Raw genomic sequence first — 25,922 nt, forward strand, 5'->3', positions numbered from 1 at the left:
AAGGGAAAATGCATGGAAATGGAAGGAGACCCTCAGAGGTATACAAAAGTACATACAAGAGGAAGTGAGGGGAAGGGGAAAAATAATACAAGGGGGACAAACGAATGTCAGTAAAGGGGGCAGAGAGAGAAGAGGGGAGGGGAGGGGAGGGGAGGGGAGGGGAGGGGAGGGGGGATAGTAGAGGATAGGAAAGACAGCAGAATACAACAGACACTAGTATGGCAATATGTAAATCAATGGATGTGTAACTGATGTGATTCTGCAATCTGTATATGGGGTAAAAATGGGAGCTCATAACCCACTTGAATCAAATTGTGAAATATGATATATCAAGAACTATGTAATGTTTTGAACAGCCAACAATAAAAAATAAAAAAAAAAATAAAAAAAAAAAGAAAAATATTAATGTTAAAAAAGCTGAAAAAAAAAAAAAAGAAAAGAAAAAAAAGAAATAAGCCAATCCTAAAAAACAAAACAAAACAAAACAAACAAACAAACAAAATAAACCCCAAAGGCTGAATGTTCTCTCTGATATGCAGATGTTGGCTCACAATAGGCAGTGGATAGGGAGGGAGGAGTGGAGGTTCACTGAATTAGACAGGGGGAAATAAAGAGAAGAGAGGAGGGATGGGAATGAAAAAGAAAGTAGAATGAATCAAACATAACTTTCTCATGTTCATATATGAATACATGACCAATGAAACTCCAATCATATACAACCAGAAGAATGGGAAGTTATATTCCATGTATGAATGATATATCAAAATACATTCTATTGTCATATATAACTAAAAGTACAAATAACAGAAAGTACTATAGAAAAAAAGAAAGGGCATCGGGAATTGTTCACCATGACAGCACCAGGTTCACATTCTTCTTATCATCCCATTAAGGCCAGGGCTTATTATGGCTGAATATGAGCATTTTGAAAATGGCTTAGAGGAGCAGCAGTGAATTGCTAGTGGCAGGATAGTTCCAGATGCTGGTACTCACTTCATCCACAGAAAGGGATTAGTAAATGTTCAGCATTTCATCTCAGCTCATTGGTGCTAGTGCTCAATTTGACCACACATTTGCAATTTCACATTCTTCATATTGAGCCATTTTCTTGTAGCAGTATAAATGGTCTAAAACTGTGCTGGTATTTTTTTTTGTGTGTGTGTGTGTGTGGATTATCTGTAATTTTCTGTATATGGGGATCATGATATCTATGTATGTATCCTGCTTTATTCTTTCCTATTTGAATACCATTTATTTATTTACTACTTTTGCTTAATTACTCTAGCTAGGACTCCATTAGGCTGAGGAAGTTTCTTTCTATTTGTAGTTCACAGAGTGTTTCTCTTTTTTCATCATCAAAGGGTATCACATTTTTGTCACGTTATTTTCTGCATTAATTGAGAAAATCATGCAAGTTGTCCTCTCTTTGTTGTGTTTAGTTTCATGGCATTATTTTATTGACCATTTTATCTCTGCAAAGTCAGTGATAATGTCCTTATTTTCATTTTTGATTTTAGTTGTTTGTATATTCTTTCTCTTTTTTTGGTTCATTAACCTAGCTAAAATTTTGCTCATTTTAGTTAATCTTTTGAAGAACCAATTTTTATTTTGCTTAATTTTTTTTGTTTCTTCCTTTTTGTGCTTGGGATTGAATTCAGAGCTTCATGCATGGTAAGCAAGAACTCTACCACCAAGCCAAACCCTTGGCTTGTTTCACTCTTTCTAGTTGTCCAGTTATTTAAAGTTTTTACATATAAAATTTTGTTATTGTTTTAACATCTTTTCCTTTTTTTAATTGTAGACTTTTATGACTATTAATTTCCCCCTGAGCATGTTTTTCCCTATTCTCCTAGTTTGGTATTCTTTGTTTTTATCTTCATTTGTTTCAAGTTATTTTCTAATTTCCTTTGTGATATCTTTCTTCAGCCATTTGTTCTTCATAAGCATGTTGTTTAATTTCTATATATTAAAAAATTTGCAGTTTTTAATGATTCATTTTTAGGTTTTCAGAAACATAAATCTTTCAAAATGTATTGCTTAAATCTTTCAAAACATATTGACGTATTAATATGTGATTTAATGTTAATATGCCCATGAGAAGAATGTGTGTTCTGCTGTTGGTAAGTAGAGTGCTTTGGATATATTTATTAGCTAAATATATAGTTTGATTGTTTATCAAATCCTCTCTTTCTTATTTGTCCTCTGTCTAGATGTTCTGTCCATTATTGAAAGTGGGGTATTAGGATAACACAATAAAAACTTCTTTCTCCCTTCAGTACTGTTAAAGTTTGCCTTATATCTTGGGGAGTTTTGTTTGGTGCATATATATAATTGTTGTATCTTTATAATGGATTACCACTTATAGCAATATGTAATGTCCTTTTTTTGTCTTGTAATATTTTCCACTAAAGTCTTTTTTCCCCCAGTATTAATGTTGCCATCTTGGTTCTGTTTTGATTATATATGCAAGATGTAACTTTTCTCATTCTTTCATTTTCAAATTATTTCTGTGTTTGGATCTGAGTGAAATGCTTATATAACATATATAATTAAATTGGGTATTTACCAAAAAGAAACAAAGTAAAACTGGAAGATGATGAACTAAAGGGAAGATGCTCTTCCCAACAGTTCCTCAGCACCATATTTATAAGGCAGAAGACTGCTTCTCAGTGAAGCAGGGTAATGGAGAGAACTCACTGAAACTTAATACTGGACTTTAAAAGAAATCCTAGAGACACAGAAACTTTGAACACAATATAAGAAATAGTATGTTAGAGATGTGCCTGCTTCCCTGGGGTCAACTGTGGCAACAGTAATAGTGAGAGAAGGGTGAACACAGGCAGAGGGACAAGACAGCATGGCAGATAAAAAAAATATTTTAAAATTAGCGTGGAAAAACCTTCTAATAGAGAAAAAGTCTGATCTTAACAAACTTAGAGTCAGTGGCATGGGGGAGGGGAGAAGTGGTTCAGTGAAATCTAACCAAAAATTGTTCAAACCATGGGTGGATAGTTTGGTGGAAATCAGGGATCACTGACATGCAAGCCAGTCATCAGTGCAGAAATCATCTATAATCAGTGTGACAGTGAGCATCAGAGACAGAAGATTGGGAACTCACAAAGGAAGTTGTCAACTGTTGCCTAATATGACTCCCAGAGCGTGCCTGAAGAAGAGACACAAAGAAAATTATACTTGAAACATATAGCCTCCTGATATCAAAAAGACAGCTCCCTTTGTTCCTGGTGCCCTGTAAGAGCTACTGGGATGATGTCAATAATGACTACACAGGAACTTCTGTACTTTAGGGCAAATACCTGGTAATTCATATTAATAGTGGTGCATGTGAATGTGGAGGTTTAGTTCACACACTCCAAAAGTGGATTCTACTGGAGATCTTAGAGAGCCAGACATCCTGCAGAGACCAGCAATAGCAGTCATGGATCAAATCTCAAATACCCACCACAGAGTTTCCAAAGTTCATCCTGGAACTGGAACTTCAAATTTAAAACTCTCACCCATCCCCACTACAGAAATACACAGAATACCCATCAACATGCCCCAGTCTATCCCACCCTATCCTGAGAAACTGGAAGTTGAAAACTACTCCTAGTCACAATGGCTGGCAGCTAGGTGAGAAAAAAACAAAGACATTGGACTCAGCAACCCCCATCCCTTGAACCAAGGCTTATAGAGCCAAAAATAAATATCAAGCATTAAAATCCATTGCTGCCAACAGTTTTAACCACCTCAGCTGAAATAAGACTTTATTTCTCATTAAGATTTGTTCTGTGTTTTTATTCTTTTTTCCTCATTTATTTTTCTTTTTTCTCCATATTCTCTCCCTGTTTTTTACTCTTTTTAAAAATTTCAACTTTTTTCAAATATTATTTCTTTTTAAAATTTCTTTTTTATTCTGCAAGATGTGGCGTGTGTGCATGCCATGTGTATGGGTGTGTTCTCACAGCACAGAATGGTTAAAAATATATAAATCATATAATTTTACTTTCACATTAATTGATTTTGTCTGTATCTGTTTATTATTATCCTTGGTTTGACTTAGCTGGGGAAAAATTACATGTGGGTTTGAGTTGTTTGATCTTACATTTATCTGTATGTTGGTTTTTGTCCCTCTAATTTATCCTTCTTCACTCTCTTCCCCCACCCATAGCATCCTTTTCTTCTCTTTCATTTAAGAATTATTTTTAGTTAAATTTTTATTCCTCCTCCCTAGCAACTGACATCTGCTACCTACCTCCTGCTTCTCCTCTGTTCAATTTTTAAAATTTCATACTTTTTCTGGCCTCCCTATACTATTTTATCTTCACTTAAGAAATTGTAACCCAACTATCTAATAGAATTATATAGTTTATGTATTTCTTAGCTCATTCATATTGTTTTAGTTATTATTACAGTGGATGATGTAAGTACACAACTGTTGTTTAATGCCTGGTTGAGTTGACAGCGAGTTGGGAGTCTGAAGTAGGAGGATAGTAAGTTCAAAGTCAGCCTCAGCAATGTAGTGAGGCCCTAAGCAACTTAGTGAGACCCTGTCTCAAAATAAAACATAAAATGGTTTGGAGATCAAGCTCAGTGGTTAAGTGCTGCTGTGTTCAATTTCCAGTATCCCCCTCCAAAAAAAAAATCACTTGAGAGTATCAGGAACAGATTAGATTGCATAGAAAATAAAACTTCAGACTTTGAAGATAGAACTTTAGGCTTTGAAGATAGGTTATATGAATTTGAATACTCAGTATGCAATAAAGGGAAAAAGTAAAATACCACCATCAGAATATAAAAAATTTTTTTTTGGAACATCATCAACAGAACAAATATAAAAGTTATTGGGGTAGAAAAGAAGATGGAGGCACAAGTATTGAAAATATTTTCAAAGAAATAGTAACAGACATCTTTCCCCATATCAGAAATGAGAGAGATATCCACATACAGAAAGCACATAGGACCCCTAATAAATAAGATCAGAACAAAACCTATCCAAGACATATCATAATCGAAATGCTTAATATAGAAAATAAAAAAATTATATTCTGATGATGGTATTTTACTTTTTCCCTTTATTGAATGCTATAAGAGAAAAATTTTAGGTCACATTTAGAGGAAAGCCAGTTAAGTTTCACTTCGGACTTCTCAGACACTAAAATCAAGGAGTGCATGCACATACAATGCAATATCACAAGCTATAAAAGAAAACAATTTCCAGACAAGATTGCTATATCTAGCAAAGCTCTCTTTCAATAAATAAGGAACTAAAAACTTTCCATGACAAGGATAAACTCAAAGAATTAATGACCATTAATCCAGAACTACAAAGAATGTTCAAATATAAACTGTGCACAAACCCCAAAGCTCCCAAATAGAGGAATATCACTAGAAGAACATATAAATAAATGATAATTAAGACAGAATGAAATATAGCAAACAAACAAAAATGGCAAGAAACTATAAACATCCATAATAATATGAAATGTAAATGGTCTCAACTTCCCAATTAAAAGATATAGATTAGTAGAATGGATCAAAAAACAAGATCCACGTTTATGCTGTTTTAAAGAGACTCATCTCATAGACAGACACTCACAGACTGAAGGTAAAAGATGGGAAAAAATATTCCATGCAAATGAAGCCTGAAAACAAGCAGAAGTAGCTCTTCTCATATCTGACAAAGTAGATTTCAAGCAAAAATTAATTGAAAGAGACAAAGAAGGATACTACATCCTCGTAAACAATACAACAAAAAGATATAATGATACGAACACATATTCTCCAAATGTCAGTGCACTTAATTACATCAAAAATACCTCTTGACATTAAATCCCAGATAGACCTCAACACTTTAATACTGGATAATTTTAACACACCTTTATAATCAATAGTCAGGTCATCTAAACATAAAATCAATAAATATATTTCTAACCTTAATAATATTGCAAATGAATTGGACCTAATAGACACAAAAGAATATTTCACCCCCAAACAGCTAAATTCACCTTTTTACCAGCAGCTCATAGAAACCTTTCCAAAACAGACCATATTCTAGATTACAATGTAAATCTAACAAAAACAAAAAATTGGTATAATCTAATGTACCCTATTAGATCATAATGAAATGAAATTAGAAATAAATAGCAAGAAAAATAATATAAATCACATAAATACACAGAGATTTGACAAAACTCTTTTAAATGAAGAATGGATCATAAAAGAAGTGAGAGAAGGAACCAATAAATTCTTAGAAACAAATAATAACAGAGGTACAACATCAGAATCTTTGAAGCAGCATAAGAGCAGTTCTAACAGGAAAATTTATGCATTGGGTATCCTAAATAAATAAGCCTATGCTCCAACTCAAGTCCTTATAAAATGAAGAATAAACTGATTCAAAACTCATAGAAGACAGGAAATAATTAAGAGCTGAAATTAATGAAATGGGGATAGAAAAACAATACATGGGATCAATGCAACAAAGAGTTAGTTCCTTAAACAGATAAACCATTAGCCATATTAACCAAAATAAAGAGAAAGAAGACTCAAATTAACAAAATTAGATATGAAAAAGACCACAGACACTTCTGAAATCCACACAATCATCAGAAGCTACTTTGAAAATTTATACTTCAATAAACTGGAAAATCTAGAAAAGATTGAGAAATTTCTATGACCTGCCCCAAACAGGAAGATACAGAAACCTACACAAACCAATGTCAAGTAAAGAAATTGAAACAGCAATTAAAATTCTGACATCAAAGAAAAGCCCAGGACCAGATGGATTCTCCGTTTAGTTCTACCAGAACTTTATTATTATTTTTTTCCCACTGGATGAAGGGCAATTTATTATTTTTATGTACAGAAATGCAACAGGTACATTTATCCCAGTTTAGTTCTAGCTTGGCAATGCGAGTCACAGATTTTGGACCCAGGACGTTGCCTCCCCAGTGGCAAGGGATCTCTCATATCCGTCATTGTAGTTGGTTCTGATAGCTTCCACCAACTTAGCCAGGGCTCCTTTGTCTTCCGAGTTAACCTGTGTGAAGGCAACAGTGGTGCACGTCTTCCTGTGAACCAGATGTCCCAGCCTCGCCTTCCCCTTGATGATGCAGTAAGGGACTCCCATCTTGCGACACAGGGCAGGCAGGAAGACAACCAACCAGCTCCATGGTATCCACATCATGTGCGATCTCCACCAGCTGAGCCTTCTCGTTCTCCACCAAGGTGATGACAGTATTGACTCCTGCTTGAAGGACAGGTGGTCTCTTTGTGGGGACAACCCCTTTGCCAGCAGCCTTCTTCTCAGCCCGGGCCAACAGCCTCTGCTTCCTGCTTGGCCTTGGGTCTGTACTTGTGAGCAAGCTTAAGCAGCTGGGTGGCTGTTTGGCAGTCCAAGGCCTGGGTGAACTGGTTAATCACAGGAGGCACTTTCAGCCGCTTATAGAGAATAGCCCTTTGCTGCTGCAGCCAGATGTAGCGGGGGCCATTTTACAAAGCGGGTAAGGTCCCTTTTGGGCTGGATGTCCTGTCTGATGACGAAGTTCTTCTGCCTCTTCTTGAACAGCGGGTTCATCACCTTCTTGGCCTCCTGCTTCTTGACCTCAGCTGGGGCCGGGGCCACCTTCTTTCCCTTCGGCATCTTGGTGGACAGGAGGAGAGAGCCTACTAGAACTTTAAAGAAGAACTAACACAAGTCTTTCTCAAATTATTCCATAAATTTGAAGGGGAGACAACACTCCCAAAAACATTCTATGAAGCCAGTGTAACTCTGATACTAAAACCCAGGCAAAGACACATCAAGGAAAAAAAAACTACAAACAAATATCACTAATAAACATAAATTCAAAATTTCTTAAAAATATTAGCAAACTAAATTTAGAAATACATCAAACAGATAATATACCATGATCAGGCGGGCTTCATCTCAGGATGCAAGGTCGGTTCAACATATGCAAACCAATAAATGCAATTTACCACTTAAATGGAATTAAGAGGAATTGTATGATCATCTCAATAGATGTGGAAAATATCATTGATAAAATTCAACTCTCATTCATGTTAAAAAGGGTGGGAAAGTAGGGATAAAAGGAACTTACCTAAAAATTACAGGACTGTTTATGACAAACCTAAAGCCAACATCATTCTGAATAGAGAAAAATGTAAAGCATTTTCTCTAAAATCATGAATGAGACAAAGATGTCCATTTTCACCACTTTGATTCAATACAGTTCTCCATACTATAGCCAGAGGAATCAGGCGAGAGATGAAAATTTATGAAAAGAAGTAGCAAAAAGATGAACACTCATAAATCAATAGCTTTTCTCTATGCCAACTGTGATTCAGTCACCTCCATAGCTCTGGACCTGAGGTGAGGTAGAATATCATGGCAGAAGGATGAGACAAGGAAAAGCAGCTCAAGGTATGGCCACAAAGGAGCAGAGAGAGAGCTTCACCCATTGTGGACAAAAAAAATATGTATATCCCAGAGGCATGTCCCCACTGACCTACCTCCTTCAGACATGCCCTACATATTCTCAGTTAATATCTAGTTAATCTATTCAAGTGAATGCACATGACCCAACTATTTCACCTCTAATTTTTCTTGCATTGTTCTCACACATGAGCTTTTGGGGAACATCTCATGTCTAATGCATAACATTACACTCTTAGCCCCCAAAAGTTCATGGCCATCTCATGATGCAAAATACATTTAGTTCATTTAGTACATTTCCTAGAGTCCCCATAGTCTTAACAGTTCCAGCATTGCCCAAAGTCCAGGTCCAAAATCTCATCTAAGACTGAAGGCAAATTCATGGATATTTTGCCTTGTGAAGATTCAAAGTAAGTTACATAATGGCACAGAGTAAACATTTCCATTCTACAAGGGAGAAATAGTGGCATAGAAAAAAGGTTGGGTCCAAAGCAAGACCAAACTCCTGCTGGGCAAATAAGCCCTATAGCTCCAAGTCTGGCATATGGAGCAAGTGGAATTGTCATTTTATCTCCAAAGGGTTTTTGTAGCTCTTCCCATATGCTTTGCTGGTTGTAGGTCATATGCCTTCTCTTTTGGCTTGTCTCTGCTGGATTCTTGCAGTTTTTCTCTACAGACATCCCATGTTACTGATATCTCTTAATTTTAAGGGGTCTTCACTGCAGCTTTGGATTCCTTCTGACATCTTTATGCACTGTCCTCTCAGGGGCAGCCTGTAGGGATTCCAACCCTGCTATGCTTTACCTGGCTTCCCAGGCCTATTTTTGTATTTGATTTGCCAGAATTTTAGCACCCTATGTTCATTAGAAATATTGGTCTGAAGTTTTTTTTCTTTGATGCGTCTTTGCCTGGTTTTGGAATCAGGGTGATATTGGCCTCATAGAATGAGTTTGGAAGTGCTCCCTCTTTTTCTATTTCACGAAATCATTTGAAGAGTATTGGTATTAGTTCTTTTTTTAAAAAATATTTTTTAAAATTAATTTTTCTGTTTTAATTAGTTATACATGACAGTACAATAAGTAGAGAGAAGTGATGGGAGGGGAGGGGAGGGGATGGGGGATAGGAAAGATAGTAGAATGAAACAGACATTATTATTACTGTGTATATATATGTGATTGCATGGCCAAAATTAGTTCTTCTTTAAAAGTTTTGTAGAATTCAGCTGTGTATTCATCTGGTCCTGGGCTTTTCTTTGTTGGTAGGCTTTTGATGGCATCTTCTATTTCATTGCTTGAAATTGATCTGTTTAAATTGTGTATTCCATCCTGATTCAATTTGGGCAAATCATATGACTCTAGAAATTTGTCGATGCCTTCAATAGTTTTTATTTTATTGGAGTACAAGTTTTCAAAATAATTTCTAATTATCTTCTGTATTTCTGTAGTGATATTTCAGAATGTCTAATTATCTTCTGTATGTTTGTTGTGATATTTCCTTTTTCATCATGTGTGAGTTTTCTCTCTCCTTTCTCTTCATTAGCATGGCTAAGGGTTTGTCAATTTTATTTATTTTTTCTAAGAACCAGCTTTTTGTTTTGTCATTGTTTTCAATTATTTCTTTTGTTTCAATTTCATTGATTTCATCTCTGATTTTAATTATTTCCTGTCTTCTACTGCTTTTGGTGTTGATTTGTTCTTCTTTTTCTAGGGCTTTGAGATGTAATGTTAGGTCACTTATTTGTTGACTTTTCCATTTCCTCTTCTTTTAAGGAATGAACTCCATGCATTGAACTTTCCTCCTAGTACTGCCTTCATAGTGTCCCAGAAATTTTGATACAATTTATTTACTTCTAAGAATTTCTTAATCTCTTCCTTGGTGTCTTTTGCAACCCATTGTTTATTCAGTATCATATTATTTAGTCTCTAGGTGTTGGAGTAGCTTTTGTTTTTAAATTTTATCATTGATTTCTAATTTCATTTCTATTATGATCTGATAGAATTCAGGGTAGTATCTGTACTTTTATGTATTTACTATGAATTGCTTTGTGGCATAGTATATGGTCTATTTTAGAAGATGGATCCATGTGCTGCTGAGAAGAAAGTGTATTTGCTTGTTGAAGGATGAAATATTCTATATATGTCTATTAAGTTTAAGTTATTGATTGTATTATTGAGTTCTATAGTTTTTTTGTTCATCTTTTGTTTGGAAGATCTATCCAGTGGTGAAAGAGGTGTGTTAAAGTCACCCAGAATTATGGTGTTGTGGTCTATTTGACTTGACAAGAGTTTGTTTGATGAATGTAGATGCTTCATTGTTTGGGACATATATATTTATAATTGTTATGTCTTGTTGGGGTATGGTTGCCTTGAGCAGTATGAAGTGTCCTTCTTTATCCCTTTTGATTAACTTTAGCTTGAAGTCTACTTTATTTGATATGAGGATGGAAACCCCTGCTTGCTTCCACAGTCCATATGGGTGGTATGATTTTTCCCAACCTTTCACCTTCAGTCTGTGGATATCTTTTCCTATGAGATGAGTCTCTTGAAGGTAGCAAGGAAGCATATTGTTGGGTCTTTTTAAAAAAATCTCATCTGCCTACCTATGACTTTTAATTGGTGAGTTTAGGCCATTAACATTCAGGGTTAATATTGAGACATGATTTGTCCTGCCAGCCATTTTTGTTTATTTTTGGTATGTAACTTGATCTGGTTTCTCCTTTGATTAGTTTTTCTTTTAGTATAATACCTCTCTTTGCTGATTTTCATTGTTGTTTTCCATTTCCTCTTCATGGAACATTTTGCTGAGGTTGTTCTGTAGTGTAGGCTTTTTAGTTGTAAGTTCTTTTAACTTTATCATGGAAGGTTTTTATATTATCATCAAATATAAAGCTTAATTTTTCTGGATATAAGATTCTTGGTTGGTATCCATTTTCTTTCAGAGCTTGGTATATGTTGTTCCAGGATCTCCTGGCTTTGAGGGTCTGGGTTGGAAAATCTGCTGAGATATGAATTGTCTCCCTCTATATGTGATCTGATTCCTTTCTCTTGAAGCCTTTAAGATTTTTATCCTCAGTCTGTATGATAGCCATTTTCATCATAATGTGCCTTGGTGTAGATCTATTGTAATTTTGTACATTTGGTGTTCTATAAGCCTCTTGTATTTGATTTTTCAATTCATTCTTCATGTTTGGGATATTTTATGATATTATCTCATTGAAGAGATTGTGCATTCCTTTATTTGAGACTCTGTGCCTTTCTTTATCCCAATAACTCTTTAAGATTTGTCTTTTGATGCTATCCCATAATTCCTGGATGTTCTGATCATGGTTTCTTACCATCTTCACTGGGTAGTCAACTTTATTTTCCAGATTGTATACTTTGTCTTCATTATCTTCCATTCTGTCTTCCAAGTGATCTATTCTGTTGGTGATGTTTTCTATTGAGTTTTTTATTTGGTTTATTGTTTCCTTCATTTCAAGGATTTCTGATTGTTTTCCTTTCTTTTTCCCCCCAGAATCTCTATCTCTTTCTTGAAGTAATCTTTTGCTACCTTTATTTGCTCCCTTATCTTTTTGTTGGTGTGATCAATGGATGCCTGAATTTGCTCCCTTATCTGTTTAATTGTGTCATCAATGGTTGCTTGAATTTGCTCTCTTATCTCTTTGTTAGAGTGATCATTTTTTTGCCTGTATCATTTTTTGCTCATTTAGGTCATTCTTTAATTCACAGATAATTTTAATTATGAACATTCTGAACTCCTTCTCTGACATTTGATCAACTGCGCTGTCCATGGGTTCTGTTATTGTAGTATCCTGGTTTGTTTGAGGCACTTTCCTCCCTTGTTTTTTCATGTTGTCTATGTGTCTTCCTTTCTTGTAGTGTGTATCTGAGGTATTACAGTTTCTACCCCATACTCTTGTAGTATCTGTGCAGCTTATCTGAACCTCATGTAGGTGTTGGGCTTTCAGACCCTGCTGGTGTCCTGCGATGGATGCTACTGCAACTAAAGGCGGTGGTGGCAATAGCAGAGATAACTTGAGATAGCAGTGGAGGTGCCCCAAGATGTATGCAATGTCTTTCAGAGATGTGGCTGAAAGGATGGACCTCATACTGGCTTTGGGATGCCTGCCTGCTCCGAGATGCAGCTGCTTCTAGGCCTTGTCTGTTGTTTCAAGGTAAAGGCTACTGTGTGAGGAAGGCTATGGCGATGGCTGCAGTGTCCTAAGGTGAAATGGTTAGATCTGGACTCTCAGGTGTGTGGGCGGGCCCACACTGGTCCTGGGCTCCAGCAGAGGTTGGTGGAGGAGGATCTGGGCTGAGGCCTGAGCTCCAGTAGAGGTCTTCCAGTGGTGGGATGGACCTGGGCCTACCCTGGGCCTGGGCTACTGTGTAGGTCCTACTGTTATTCTTTTGATCTCATGTATGTGATATCACTTTTCTCTTTCTGCTTTTAGGATTCTCTTTTCTCCTGGGCTCTTTTTTTTAAATAGGTGGAAACAAGGTAAATTAGGGCATCTGTGGGAGTCAGTCCAGAGGAAGCAATAAAACACGTGTGAATTTGACTCTTTACATTTCTTACTCAAGATCTCAAAATGAGTCATGATTTTTATCTATTGGTCTACACATGTATATAGATGATCTTGTAAACAGTGGTAATAAGAGTGAATTGGGTGGTGTGGTGGCACATGCCTACAATTCCAGTGGCTGAGGAGACTGAGGTAGAAGGATTACAAGTTCAAAACCAACCTCAGCAATTTAGCAAGACCTGTCTCTGAATAAAATATAAAAAAGGGCTGGAGATGTGGCTCAGTGGTAAAGCATCTCTGAATTCAATCACTGGTATAAAAAATAAATAAATAAATAAAAAATACTGAATTGAAATGGGCTTTTAGTGATTATAGAACACTCTGAATTATGTGTGTTGCTAGAAACACTTCCAACTTCACATCTGTTTAGTTTAAAATCCTTGAGTTGCAATTGATGCTGTTCAAGAGCTAGATCAATGGTGGAAAAAAAGTAAAAATTGTGGCCCACCTCCCTCTTGAGGTGACTATCAGAGAAGTCCCCCACTTTGCTGTAGAATTCCAAGAATAAGAAACTTCTTTCAAAGCTGAAGCAGGTACCTTTCCATAGAGAAGAGGGGCTGGGGTTTTGGCTCAGCGGTAGAGTGCTCACCTAGCAAGTGCGAGACTCTGGGTTAGATCCTCAGCACCACATAAAAATAAATAAGAGTAAAGGTATTGTGTCCAACTACAACTAAAAAAAATATTTAAAAAAAAAGAGAAGAAAGATATCACTGTCTTAAGAGGGAAATCACAAGCCATCCCAGTTCTTCTAGAGGTCTCACAGCCTACGTAGGTTAAATGAAAGGAAATGATCAATTTGCAAAAGGAGTAGTGTACAGGAAATAATAATTTGGCAGGAGTATATATGTATATAAAATTCAAGTTTTGTTTGAGATTTCATGAGCTTGCTGTATTTTTAAGATGTTTTAGCTGTTCATATGTTTGTCTGGGGTTTGTTTTGTTTGGTATAGGGAATGAACCCAGGGGGTACTTAACCACTGAGGCACATCCCCAGTCCTTTTTAATATTTTATTAGAGACAGGTCTCATTAAGTTGCTGAAGCTGGCTTTGAACTTGTGATCCTCTTGTTTCAGCTTTCCAAGCCACTGAGATTACAGGCATGTGCCACCACATCCAGCTGTTTGTTGAAAAAATAAGTTGTAGTTCACAATGGATCATGAGACCTGTAATGCCAAGAATTGTTATTTTATACTGTTCTCTTAAGCAAAATTGAAATTGTTTTGAACTAAAGTCTTGCATAGAGTAATTTTAAACTTCTACATTCTGCCCAACTAAAGTGTGATGTTTTAATATTATAGAAATAAAGCTGGCAAACACTGAACTAAGATTTACTTTTTTCCATAGATGGGATATGGTAGATAGCTATAGTTATAACTGTATATGTATGTGATAAGTCATTTCTCTCTTTCTGCTCTCTTAGGTTTGAGTAATAGAAAGAAAAAAAGAATAAAGCAGTCTTCAAAAGCTGCTGTGAACACAAGCCAGGAGATTAGAATAAAAGCTATACCATCAAAATAGCTTATAGCTTTTTGAAAAATCCAACTAGTCTTCATATTTGGTTGATGTTGTCCAGTTGATATAGAATTTGAAAAGCTTCAGGAAAGTTTATATTTACTTTAGATCATGCAAGGTGCTTATGTAACTGATATATATGAATACATATCTTTGTTTAACATTCTTTAATTCTAAATTTGAGATTATTCAAAATACCAATTCTAGTTTAAAGGTATATTGTAGAAGATATTTTTCTTCATGCTGTCATTTTCATTTGTAATATTTTGTAAGAATCCTTGGGATTAAAATTTTGTTTACCAAAAAAGAAAGAAAGAAAGAAAGCCAATTTAAGTATAATGTGTTTCAACGTAGATATCTTTGTGCTTGTGCTTCTTGGAGTTTCATGAATTTCTTGAATGTATTGATTCATTTTTTTAAAATATCATTTGAACAATTTAGGGCCATTTTTCTTCAAATGTTCTCACAGCCACTTTTTCTTTTCTTCTTTATGGATTTCCAATTGCTTGATGGTGACCTCCAAGTCTCAAGATCTGTTCATTTTTCTTCATTTTTTTTTTGTTCCTCAGAGTTGATACTCTGATCTGAATCATTTGCTGATTTTTATTTTACCTTTTAAAACCTGCTAAAACTCTCTCATGAAATATTCTGTATTTCAGATATTGTACTTTTCAGCTCCAGAATTTGAGTTATTTTTATAATTTCTCCTTATTGACATTCTGTTTATTTATACATTGGTCTCCTTGTTTCCTCTACCTCTTTGTCTATGGTTTACTTAAGCTCTTTGGGAATATTTAAGTCAGTGGATTTAAAGTCTTTGTCTAGTAAGCCTAATGTTTACCCAGGGATGGCTTCTGTTCGTCTCTTCTGCAGTGGGCTACACTTTCTAATTCTTTCATGCTTTGTAATGTTTTTGTTGAGAACTGGACATTTTGAATATTATAATGTGGTAACTCTGTAAATCAGATTCTTTTCCCTCCTCAGCAATTGTTTTCTGTTGCTGCTGCAGCCTGTAGGTGTTTTTTTTTTCTGTGAGTTTTATAGATTATTTTTCTCAAATGTGTATTTTTGTTTCTGTTTTCAGCCTTTGTAGAGAATGAAGGACAGTGACACTAGTAACTACAATTCTTAGGATCTATAATGATGAGATGGCTTTATATTGTCCATTCATTTTAATTCTCACAACAAACATTTTGTGATGCACCCTTTTTGTTTTACAGATAAGAAAACTGGGACTTGAATAGGTTAAGACCCTTGAACAAGGACAAGTCTAAATAAGAGTCCCATCCAACTTTGTCTGACTCCAAAGCCTAATATCTCTGTGCTATGCTATCTTTATTTTTGAAAAATTCTTAGTATGAGAGAAACCCATTTGGTTTAGAGCTGACAGGAGAGTGGGAAGAAGGTGGTCTGCACCAGGGACAAATAACCTTTTGGTGAGTTTGGTTGTATGTGGTCAGTTTTTTTGTCACTCAGTTGTTATGTAGTCAGATTTTTGTCACTCAGACCAAAATACCTGGCAAGAGCAACTTAGGAAAGAGAAAGTTTATTTTGGCTCATGGCTTCAGGGGTTTAGTCCATGGTTTTCCAATTCCACTGCTCTGGGCCCAAGGTGAGGCAGAACATCATGGTGGAGGGGCATGGCAGAGCGAAGCTGCTCACTTTATTGCAGCTAAAAGCAGAGGATGGGGAGGGGCTTCAGCCATACCCCATCTGCCTATAGTTACCACCCAGTCCATTCAAACTGAGATAGACTGATTAGGATATCACTCTCACAATCCAATCACTTCACCTCCAAACATTCCTGCATTAACACAGGGCCTTTGGGGGAACACCTCATCTCCAAACCATAGCATACATATTTTTAGGGACTGAACCAAATTTTAGTAGAATTAAACTCAGAGATAATTTCTTAGAGTTAAGAAGGGTCAGTGTAACCTTAGATGGGACTTTTCTCATTTAGTCTAGGTCACTTAATGGCTGTCACACCAAGGTAGACCACAAACACAGACCTCAGGCTAACATTTCCTGTTTCCTTTTGGAATGGAGGCAAAGCTGATTCTTCCCAGATTGGCCCAAAAAAAAACTTGTTTTTGTTTCCACCTTCCCCTGGGAAAGATTTTGTTTGCTGAAGTAGCTGAGATTATCAGAGAACTTTTCAGGAAGCTCTCTTCCCTTGGAGGTTTAATTGCCAGAGACTGGGGACAAGGTTTGGCAAAGGAAGGGTCTCCAAGGATTTGTGAAAACAGAAGTGACTTTCCTTAGTCACAGCAGAGGAGACAACAGTGGGTGGTAGTGAGGGGTGAAAGTGAATAAAACTTCTTGGCTGGGCACTGGACCTGACCCAGCAAAGGGTCTCATCAGCAGGTGAGATGCTCTACCTTTGCTCCCAGAGAGTGTCTCCTCCCATCCGGGTCCAGCTCACTCCCACTCTGCTGTCTTTTGTGTTGAGAAATGAACATTCTCTCCGTGCTACAATGGTTGTTTCTGGAAAGCTTTTCTTTAATTCCTAATGATTCTGCCAAGGTTTTAGAATGGAATTCTCTTTTTCAGATTTTTCTTTTTCCTTACCATCCATGTTCTCCCCCATTTTAACCAACCTCAATTAATTCCTCAAAATCTTTCTACAGGCCTCATGGAAGGCATTCGGTATTTCCTGTGTGTGGATTGTGCTTCAAACACCTCCATCAACTCCATTTTCACAACACAGGAGATTCTGGAGTAGTTTTGAACATGAAATTTTCTTTTTCCTACAAATTTCTCTTATTTCTCCTAGGTTCCTCCTGCTTTCTTTTCAAATCAATTTCATTCAAGGAGATGGAGGTACATCAGCTTCCCTGGACTCGGAGAGATCTTGCAGACCTAACTTATTGATCAGAGCAGCCATCTTGGGTGGTGCTGGAGTCTGCCCATCTCCTGATCCCCAGTCCATCCTGGTGTCACCAGTTCTGTGATTTCAGGTAATACTCTCCCTCTTTGTGTCATATATCTTCTCTCTGTTACCAAATGCTTAGTAACGTTTCCTCACCCTACAACTATTCTTGATATTTTTTTGCTTATTATTTCTCTGGAGGTAGAAAGTTCTAGAACGGTTATATCTGGCTTCTAAAACATTGAGTTCTTTATCCTCATCTTTCATTCATTGGGTAAAATTAGAGAAGATTTAAGTTTTATTTTTCCCATCCAGTCATTTTATAACTGGGGGCACCAAGAGGAAATGACTTCCTTGGGGTCTCATTATAGGTTTTGGGAAGAGTGAACACTATTTTGTCTTTTCAAGTATAGGGAGGATTGAACAATGACTGAATTCCCTAAAACTGATGGATGTTTTCCTTCACTCCACAGGGTGCTGGGAGAGTTATCTGTCCCTGTTAATAGATTTTGTCTGAAAAACAGTAGTCAAATTCACCCCTGTCCACCTACTCCATCCATCTACATTTCTCATTCTCTGAAACAAGTTGTTGCTTTCTGTTCCTTTGCCACTCATGTCTTTTTTCCTCTTCTCATATTCTTTTTTGTACCCCTTCTTCTTGAAGGATAGTCAGTGTTCTGCTCCTATTTGGAGAAACATACTTTGGTGTCTTTGCTTCCTTCTCTTCCACTTTGTGGTTTTTTCCCCTTTGTGGTACAGTTCTCCTGTGGATCTGATTTCCCTCCTCTCTGGTGCAGAGCTCTCCAACAAAACTTTCAGTTGTGCTTCTTCAGGAATCTCTAATGTACAGCTGTGGGCTGTGGCAAGGTCTGACCGGAAATTATGCAGGAAGACCTTTCTGCCCTAAAATATCTCCCATTGGTGCCCAACAGAAAGTATATGTGTTGTAGTTACCTGGTAAAGCTTTGTTGGTGATCTAAGCAAGGGCTTAGATTACATTAGAATGGGGTTTTCTTTATTAATAAAGATTAGATTGTCTGATCACTTGATTTAAAAGCATTTTGAAAACCAATCACTTCATAGATGCAAGTCAGAGTGAAGAGTGCCCAAGTTCCCTTTCAATTCAGAAATTCTGACTACCCATGCAACATGCTTAAAATACCCTCCTCTTTTACAAACTTCCTACTATCACCTTTGTTCAGAGCTTAATAAATGATCGTGACAACACAATATCTGCCATGATATAGTGGGCACTTACTATGCACCAGGCATGCAGTAGGGGCTTTACTATACATTATTTTATTTTATCCTTAGTTGGCATATAAGGAACTATTTCATGTTCAATTATCACCCTAGTTGTATAGATGATGAAACTGAAGCTCCGAATGGTTAAGGAATCTGAAACAAGTTACTGCTTTCTGTTCCTCTGCCACCCATGTATTTTTTTCCTCTTCTCATTCTCTTATGTACCCCTTCTTCTTGAAGGAGAGTCAGTATTCTGCTCTTATTTGGAGAAACATACTTTGGTGTGTTTTCTCCCTTCTTTTGGCCACACAGTGAGTGGCCATCTCCTGCTTTGGACATCAGGGCTGCTTCCTAACAGTTTCTCCTCTTCTTCAGTCTCCTTGTCTGTCAGCCATCTGTTGAATGGTCTTAGACAATGGTCCCTGTTTGTTGAGCTTTTTGTATGGGAAGCTAGTGTCTGGAGCTTTTGAACACAGTAACTTCTTTAATCTTCACGACTACCCTAGAAAATGATTATTCTTGTCTTCGTTTAGCAGATGAGGTGAAAAGCTCAGTGAGCACATGCTCAAGGCCTCAGATCTAATAACTGGTCAAGCCCTAGCTCTTAACCATTTCCTGGTAACATGTAAGGTCCCAACTCCTCAGCCTGGCATTCAGTACCAGTTGCCCTCCACGGCTCCCTGTGTAGACCCTCTGCTCAGTCCATCGGTCCAATTCACCTCCCCATCAACATCAGCGGTTGAGGGTGAGAGGGTTTGAAGGCAATGCAAGCTTCTCTATAGCCTTTCCCAGAAGGATGGTAAGAGTCAGAGAGCTGCCAGCTCTTACTGCATCCCTGAAGTCCCAGGGCTCCTTATAATATTGGCGAGAGGAGTGCTCTGTCCCTCTGCCTGGCTGCCCCTTCACAGGGTACCCTTGTTCCCTTCTTGTCTCTGATCCCATCTGTGTTGTTCTTTGTTCTGACCCTTCTTTCTCAGCATGTTTGTTCTCCTTTTGCATGATGTCTACATCTTTGCACTCTGTTACACTGTCTCCTTGTTATCCTTCTATGTCTTTTGGGTAAAAATAATTTCTGACATTTTAACTTTTCTTCATTTTTTTCCCATTGTTTCACATCTTTTCCTCTTGTCTCCTTTTCCTTTTACTCCTTTTACCTCTCCCTTCCCTTCTTGAGGTAATGTTAGTTTTTCTCCTCTTTCTTTTCCAATCTGATTCCTCCCTTCTTTCTCTTGTGTTTTCTCTCTTAATTGCATTCTGTCCCATTGCTCTCTGAGGTTCACCATTATTCCCTAGGATGGGACTCTTATTTGCTTCTACGAGCTATGACTGGTTGCGTGTGCCCAGGCGGCTTTGGCAACAAAGGGATCACCTCCCCACACTCCAGAGGTGAAAATTGAATTAGTATGCAATCAATGTTAACTTTTCCTGAAAAATATGAACTTATTACTTTTACTTTTTTTTCAAAATATTTTCTAATCATTATTTGTTTATGTGTTTAAAAATGTTGTAATACAGGGTTGGGGTGTTATAGAGTACTTTCCTAACCTGTGCAAGGTCCTGGGTTTTATCTCCAACCAGAAAGAGAGAGAGAGGGAGAGAGATAAATGTTGCATTATATACTGTATTTTGAGAAGGTAATTTCTCCCAAAGTTATTTTAACCATTTGTTCAGTAGATATTTACTAAGTAACTATAATGTACTGTATATACACATTGGTTCTTGCCTTATCAATTTTTACAATAAATTTTATTGGGTGTATCATTTCAACATTGTATTTATATTATTGTTCCACAAAGATTAAAATTCTAAAGGTGAAAACGTACATACCATCTAGACTCTCTTTTCTACCCTATCATAGTAATCTGATTCTTCTGATTTTTTTACTCTGGGGAAGTATTATTAGTTTCTTCTATTCTATTTCAGAAATTTTTTATTTATGGATACATGTATTTATAAGTATAGTTACTGAAGATTAAAATAGTTACTGTGTTTAAAAGCCACACACACACAAACACACACATACTTTTTTACAAACATATATGTAAAATGTAATATTATATAATAGATATGTAATTTAATATAATTATATTCTCTTTTTTTGTGGTGCTGAGAATAGAAACCAGGGCCTCATGCTTCTTACATTCTACCACTGAGCTACACTCCCAATCAAGTACAATTATATGATTTTTTGATTTATAATTTGTATAACATGTAATCTATAATTATGATATATAACTAGTATGTGATATAACATGTTATGTAAGTTGTACATATATACATGCTACACACACTTCTGTGTATTGCCTCTTTCATTATATTTTTAAGCAATATTATTTAAAATTCTAAATCAATACATAAGAAGTAATCTCATTCTGTTTTTAATTTGCATCATTCCATTGTAAATTCGTTTTTTGCTGATGATTAGACCTTTACAGTTTTTTCTACTTCTAGTAGAAAATAAATCTATGCCTGATATATTTTGCGTATGTGCAAATATATCTATAAGATGAATTCCTAGAAGTAAAACTGCTCAAAATGTATTTTTATTTTGAAAAGAGCTCTTTGTCCTCTGAATGTAGCTTTTTTATAGCATTTTATTCTTGTTTTATTAGATATTATTTTTCTTATCTCATTCATGTTGAAAATAATTTTTAAAAAACTTGTTTCCTTGAAGAGTCTCTTTCTTAATTCATATTGCTTTGCTGATTTTCCTTTTCTTAAGTGTAGAAAATATTTTGGTTGTCTACTGCTTGGTTGTGAGGTATCAAAAAACTAGGGTTCCCTGAGTATGTGGGTAGGGCATGTTAACTAAGCCTTCACTTTGAGTGATATAAGGTTTTTACAAAGTTTTACAACATTAATATCTTTAGATATTTCCTGGTCCATATCTGTAGCTGTGGGGAGGGGTTCTTTTAATTTCCCTCCTGAAGGGAATAAATATGGTTATGAGAGCTAACAGGGAGAAGAAGGCAGGCATTTCACATTTATCACTTTTTCTATTAATGTTCAGGGCACCATCACCTTCCCTGGGGAATCTGTCTTGTGTTTTTTTGCCAGGGTAAGGGAGGGGCAAGATCCACCTGGGTGGAGTGGGGAGAAATTTCTACATTAGTGTGTTTCTATTGGAGACACCAATATAAGTTGAGGTGAAGGTGAGACCATATGGATAGCTTTCAAGCCATCAATTCTTGAGCCCTTTTACCAGTTCTGTGGTTACTGTTCTTTTTTCACCACTGTCAGTGTAGAAATTAGCCTTTTAAGGTCTGCAAGTAAGTTATCATGTGTCCAACCACTTCTAGTGTCTAAAAGAATGTTCTAATTATCCTTTCATTGTATCTGTGGTTACTGTCATTCTAGTGGGATTTTTGGAGGTAACAGTGACAGGTATATCTAATCATTCATTTTAACCCAGAATTGGAGTTCTTTAGTCCCTAAGTATTTAGTTTAACTGTTGTAATTCTCAGGCTAATGAGATGGGCTATCCTTAAGAAACTCTAGGGTTATCCTTAAGGCAAATTGTCTCTCCTTTCCCTGCCATGAAGACAGAATTCTTTCTGTAAATATGGTTTTGTCTATGTGATTCTTTGCTCCATTTCTTCTTCTCTGCTGCTTGGAGTAAACCACGTCCCGAGAGATTCTTTGCAGTAGCCTATGCATCTGTATCTGCTAGTATAAAATAACAATTTTAATTTTGCCCCTCTCTTTGGAGAGGGTGTCCTGGTGTCCTTTTTCTACTTTCTCCTTCACCCCTGCCCAGTCTTTACTTGTTTTGTCCCTTCTAGATAGTTTGTGTTTTCTGTTTTAAGTATTAAAACTTTGTGCAGCAAGAACTATAAATCTGCTTTTGGGGGATTTCTGAAAGAACTCCAATTCTATCCTTCCAGTTTAAAAATATTTTTTGTGGTGCTGGGGATTGAACCCAGGGCCTTGTGCATGAGAAGCAAGCACTCTACCAACTGAGCTATATCCCCAGCCCTAATGTTTTAAATGTGATCACATGGATTTTACACATTAATTTTATGAAGAATTTAAAAGCACACAATGTTGAGCCCTTTAAAATTGTTTTTCACTAAAGTTTCATAATGTTTAACTTTAGGGTTCTTTCCTGCATTCATTATAACTTATATAGCTTTTGTTCCAATTGTGAATAAAATATTCTTGCTTTTTCAGTTACATTTGCTAATTATTTATGAGAAAGCAGATGATTTTTGTGTGTTGAGCCTATGTATAGTGTAACTTTATTTTAAAATTTAAACCATACCTCTATATTTTTACAGAAAATATGTAAAGTACAAAGAAATTAAGAGGAGATAACCTTTATTTACTACCTAGACGAAATCACACTGTTAATAACAGTATATTTTCTTCCAGCCTTTAGAAACACTTAAGAATACTTGGTAAATTTTTTTGTGATCTATGAAAATGTCATAAATATGTAATTGACTAAATATTGTTTTTCCATGTGACTATATCATAATTTACTTAGTTATTTCTTTATGTTGGGCATTTGGGTTGTCTCCAATTTTTCATTTACTATGTTTCTTTAAAAAAAAACTTTAAGCTTTCATATCTGAAAAATAAATTTCTCTCTGCCTAAGTTTCCCCATTTGTGAATTGAAGATAATGATCATCCCTTTCTGAGGATGTACCAATGTGTTCATCTTGATATCTGGCATGTAAGAAATACTCCAGTAATGTCAGTTGTTATCAATTTTAAACTACTAAGCATTGCTTATGTTCTCAATTCAATTACTTCTGTCATCCTATATTATAATATGTCATTTCAATTTAAGACAATAAAACTGAATTGCCCGGTTCATGTGGTTAATAAATTTTGCTGCTTAAATACTTTTCCTGAAAACAAACAAACAAAAAACCAAACACATTCTTGATTGTGTGCCAAAGAAAGGAACAATTTCTAGCAGAGGCAGAAGCAGTTTCCCACATATTAAAGAGCTTAAAATTAATTTCTTAACTATTACAGAAAGTCCTAAAACTTAACAACCACCATCACCTGCATTTTTCTTTAAGGCCCCGCACATTTTTTTCCTAAACCAAGTCACATTTAAAAAGGACAACACATTGGGCAAAGTTGCAATGTCCTTTGCATTGTTACACTAAGTGTAAACCTTCTGCTTCCAGATCCCTACCATCTCTCCAGTGCCTTGCAGGAACAATGGCCTGGGTGGGAAACCAGACTTTCATCTCCCACTTCATCCTCCTGGGCCTCTTCACCCACTCGCCATTACACCTCTTCCTCTTCTCCATCATCATGATCATGTTTCTGGTGGCCCTTTCTGGCAATGGGCTCATGATCCTCCTCATCAATGTCGACTCCAGCCTCCACAGCCCCATGTACTTTTTCCTCAGCTGGCTGTCACTCATGGACCTCATGCTCATCTCCACCATTGTGCCACGGATGGCCGCTGACTTTCTGCTTGGCGGTGGCTCCATCTCCTTTACAGGCTGTGGACTCCAGATCCTTTTCTTCCTCACCCTCTTGGGGGATGAATGCTTCCTGTTGGCCTTCATGGCCTACGACCGCTACGTGGCCATCAGCAACCCACTGAGGTACTCAGTGGTTATGAGTCGCCGAGTCTGCTGGCTCATGGTGGCGGGGTCCTGGCTCTTTGGACTGGTGGATGGGCTGATCCAGGCTGTCTTCACCCTCCGCTTCCCCTACTGTGGTTCCCAGGAGATAGACCACTTCTTTTGTGAGGTCCCTGCAGTGCTCAAGCTGGCCTGCGCTGACACCTCCCTCTATGAGACCATGATCTATGTCTGCTGTGTCCTCATGCTGCTCCTGCCTTTCTCTGTCATCTCGGCCTCCTACCTGAGGATCCTGGTAGCAGTGCTCCGCATGCGCTCTGTGGAAGGCCGGCAGAAGGCTTTTGCTACCTGTTCCTCCCATATGACCGTGGTCTCCCTCTTCTATGGGGCAGCCATGATTACCTACATGCGACCCCAGGCCTACCACTCCTCCAAGCAGGACAAAGTGGTCTCTGCCTTCTACACCATGATCACCCCCATGCTCAATCCTCTCATCTACAGTCTGAGGAACAAGGAAGTGGCCGGGGCTTTGAGGAAACTCCTGGGAAGGTGCCCCTGTGGGCACTAAATTGATGCTGCCATCTGATGATGTGGGCTCTGCAGCCAGGTGACCTGGATCAGCCAATTGTAGTTTGATTAGAAGAGAAACAGATGTGACCTACTGAAAAAACAACTTTCTGATCAGAGTTAATCAAATTAACACATCAGTTTAATCTATCATGCTCACGCTTAGTATGAAAGGCTGGGCCTACCAGGTTACAAAGAGCAGAAGACAGAAGCTACCAGGAGAGTCAGCAGGTGACAGCTGTTTTGTCCTTCTCCAGGAAATACCCATGCCTGAGGACAGCCACCTTGTCCCAAGTCTTGCCCTCTTCTTTGGGGTCTTTCTGCATTCCATTACTTTAGTTTCCTAAATAGCTGGAATTACAGGCATAAACCACTATGCCTGGTGGAATCTATCTATTTATTTATTTATTTTCTAAAAAAATATTTATTTATTTATTTATTTTTTTAGGTGGACACAGTATCTTTATTTTTATGTGGTGCTGAGGATCCAACCCAGTGCCTCATGCATGCTAGGTGAGCACTCTACCACTGAGCCCCAGCCCCAGCCACTTCTAATACTTTTCTGATATTAAAAGTGTCACCGAATTTTTTTTATGATTAATGTTTGCAGTGTATATCTTTGTTGTCTATCCTATTATTTTTAAGTGAGTTTTTATGAAATATAGCACATTATAGTTTTTTAAAAATAACTTGGTCTGTCAACCTCTTTCAATTGAAGTGTTCAGTCCATTTATATTTAGTGTAACTATTTCTCTGATTGGACTTAATTCTACCATTTTACTCTTAAGTTTCCACTTTTATTATCTGTATTTGTCTCCAACACTTTTTCCTGCTTCCATTCTTTTGTACTAATCAATACAATTATTTGGTATTCCATTTTATCACTCTGTTGACTTATTTTTCCTGGTACTGGAGATTGAATCCAGGGATGTGCTATATCTCTAGTCCTTTTCCTTTTTTATTTTGAGACAGAGTCTAAGTTGCCAAGACTAGCCTCAAGCTTGAAATACTCCTGCCTCAACATGCTAAGTCACTGGGACTACAGATGTGGGCCTCTGCACCCAGTCCTTTATTAACTTTTAAATTTATTTTTAACTTTTAAATATATTTTTAAACATATTTAAAATATATTTATAAATATATTTCTTGGGCTGGGG

At 36.9% G+C, this 25,922-nt stretch overlaps 2 protein-coding genes and 1 pseudogene across 3 annotated transcripts in view; 2 read left to right on the forward strand and 1 right to left on the reverse strand.

The window, feature by feature from the left end:
- Positions 1 to 6,758: 6,758 nt before the first annotated feature.
- On the reverse strand, positions 6,759 to 7,642 carry LOC114107609 (large ribosomal subunit protein eL8 pseudogene; annotated as a pseudogene).
- A 9,177-nt stretch (positions 7,643 to 16,819) lies between these two features.
- The window catches only part of LOC114107614 (olfactory receptor 2M3-like), a 35,544-nt gene continuing 26,441 nt past the window's right edge, over positions 16,820 to 25,922 (forward strand). The window contains exons 1-2 of one of the 2 annotated variants that reach the window (XM_071611827.1): positions 16,820 to 16,898; positions 17,308 to 17,491. Coding sequence is in view for 1 of the 2 variants with exons in the window: in XM_027955036.2 (XP_027810837.2) it covers positions 25,268 to 25,278 (11 nt within the window). In the remaining variant the exon portion in view is untranslated. Of the gene's footprint in view, positions 16,899 to 17,307; positions 17,492 to 25,227; positions 25,279 to 25,922 lie in introns of those variants that run through there. The other variant, XM_027955036.2, reaches the window with a different exon arrangement.
- LOC114107610 (olfactory receptor 2V1-like) lies at positions 23,825 to 24,766 on the forward strand. The gene has a single exon (XM_027955033.2). The coding sequence runs from the start codon at positions 23,825 to 23,827 to the stop codon at positions 24,764 to 24,766; it is 942 nt and encodes a 313-aa protein (XP_027810834.1).

This window comes from Marmota flaviventris, chromosome 5 (assembly GCF_047511675.1).
Source record: "Marmota flaviventris isolate mMarFla1 chromosome 5, mMarFla1.hap1, whole genome shotgun sequence".
NCBI classification, from domain to species: domain Eukaryota; kingdom Metazoa; phylum Chordata; class Mammalia; order Rodentia; family Sciuridae; genus Marmota; species Marmota flaviventris.

Bases quoted from the DNA above. Each gene is read 5' to 3' on its own strand.
- LOC114107610 (XM_027955033.2), top strand. From the start codon at position 23,825: ATGGCCTGGGTGGGAAACCAGACTTTCATCTCCCACTTCATCCTCCTG.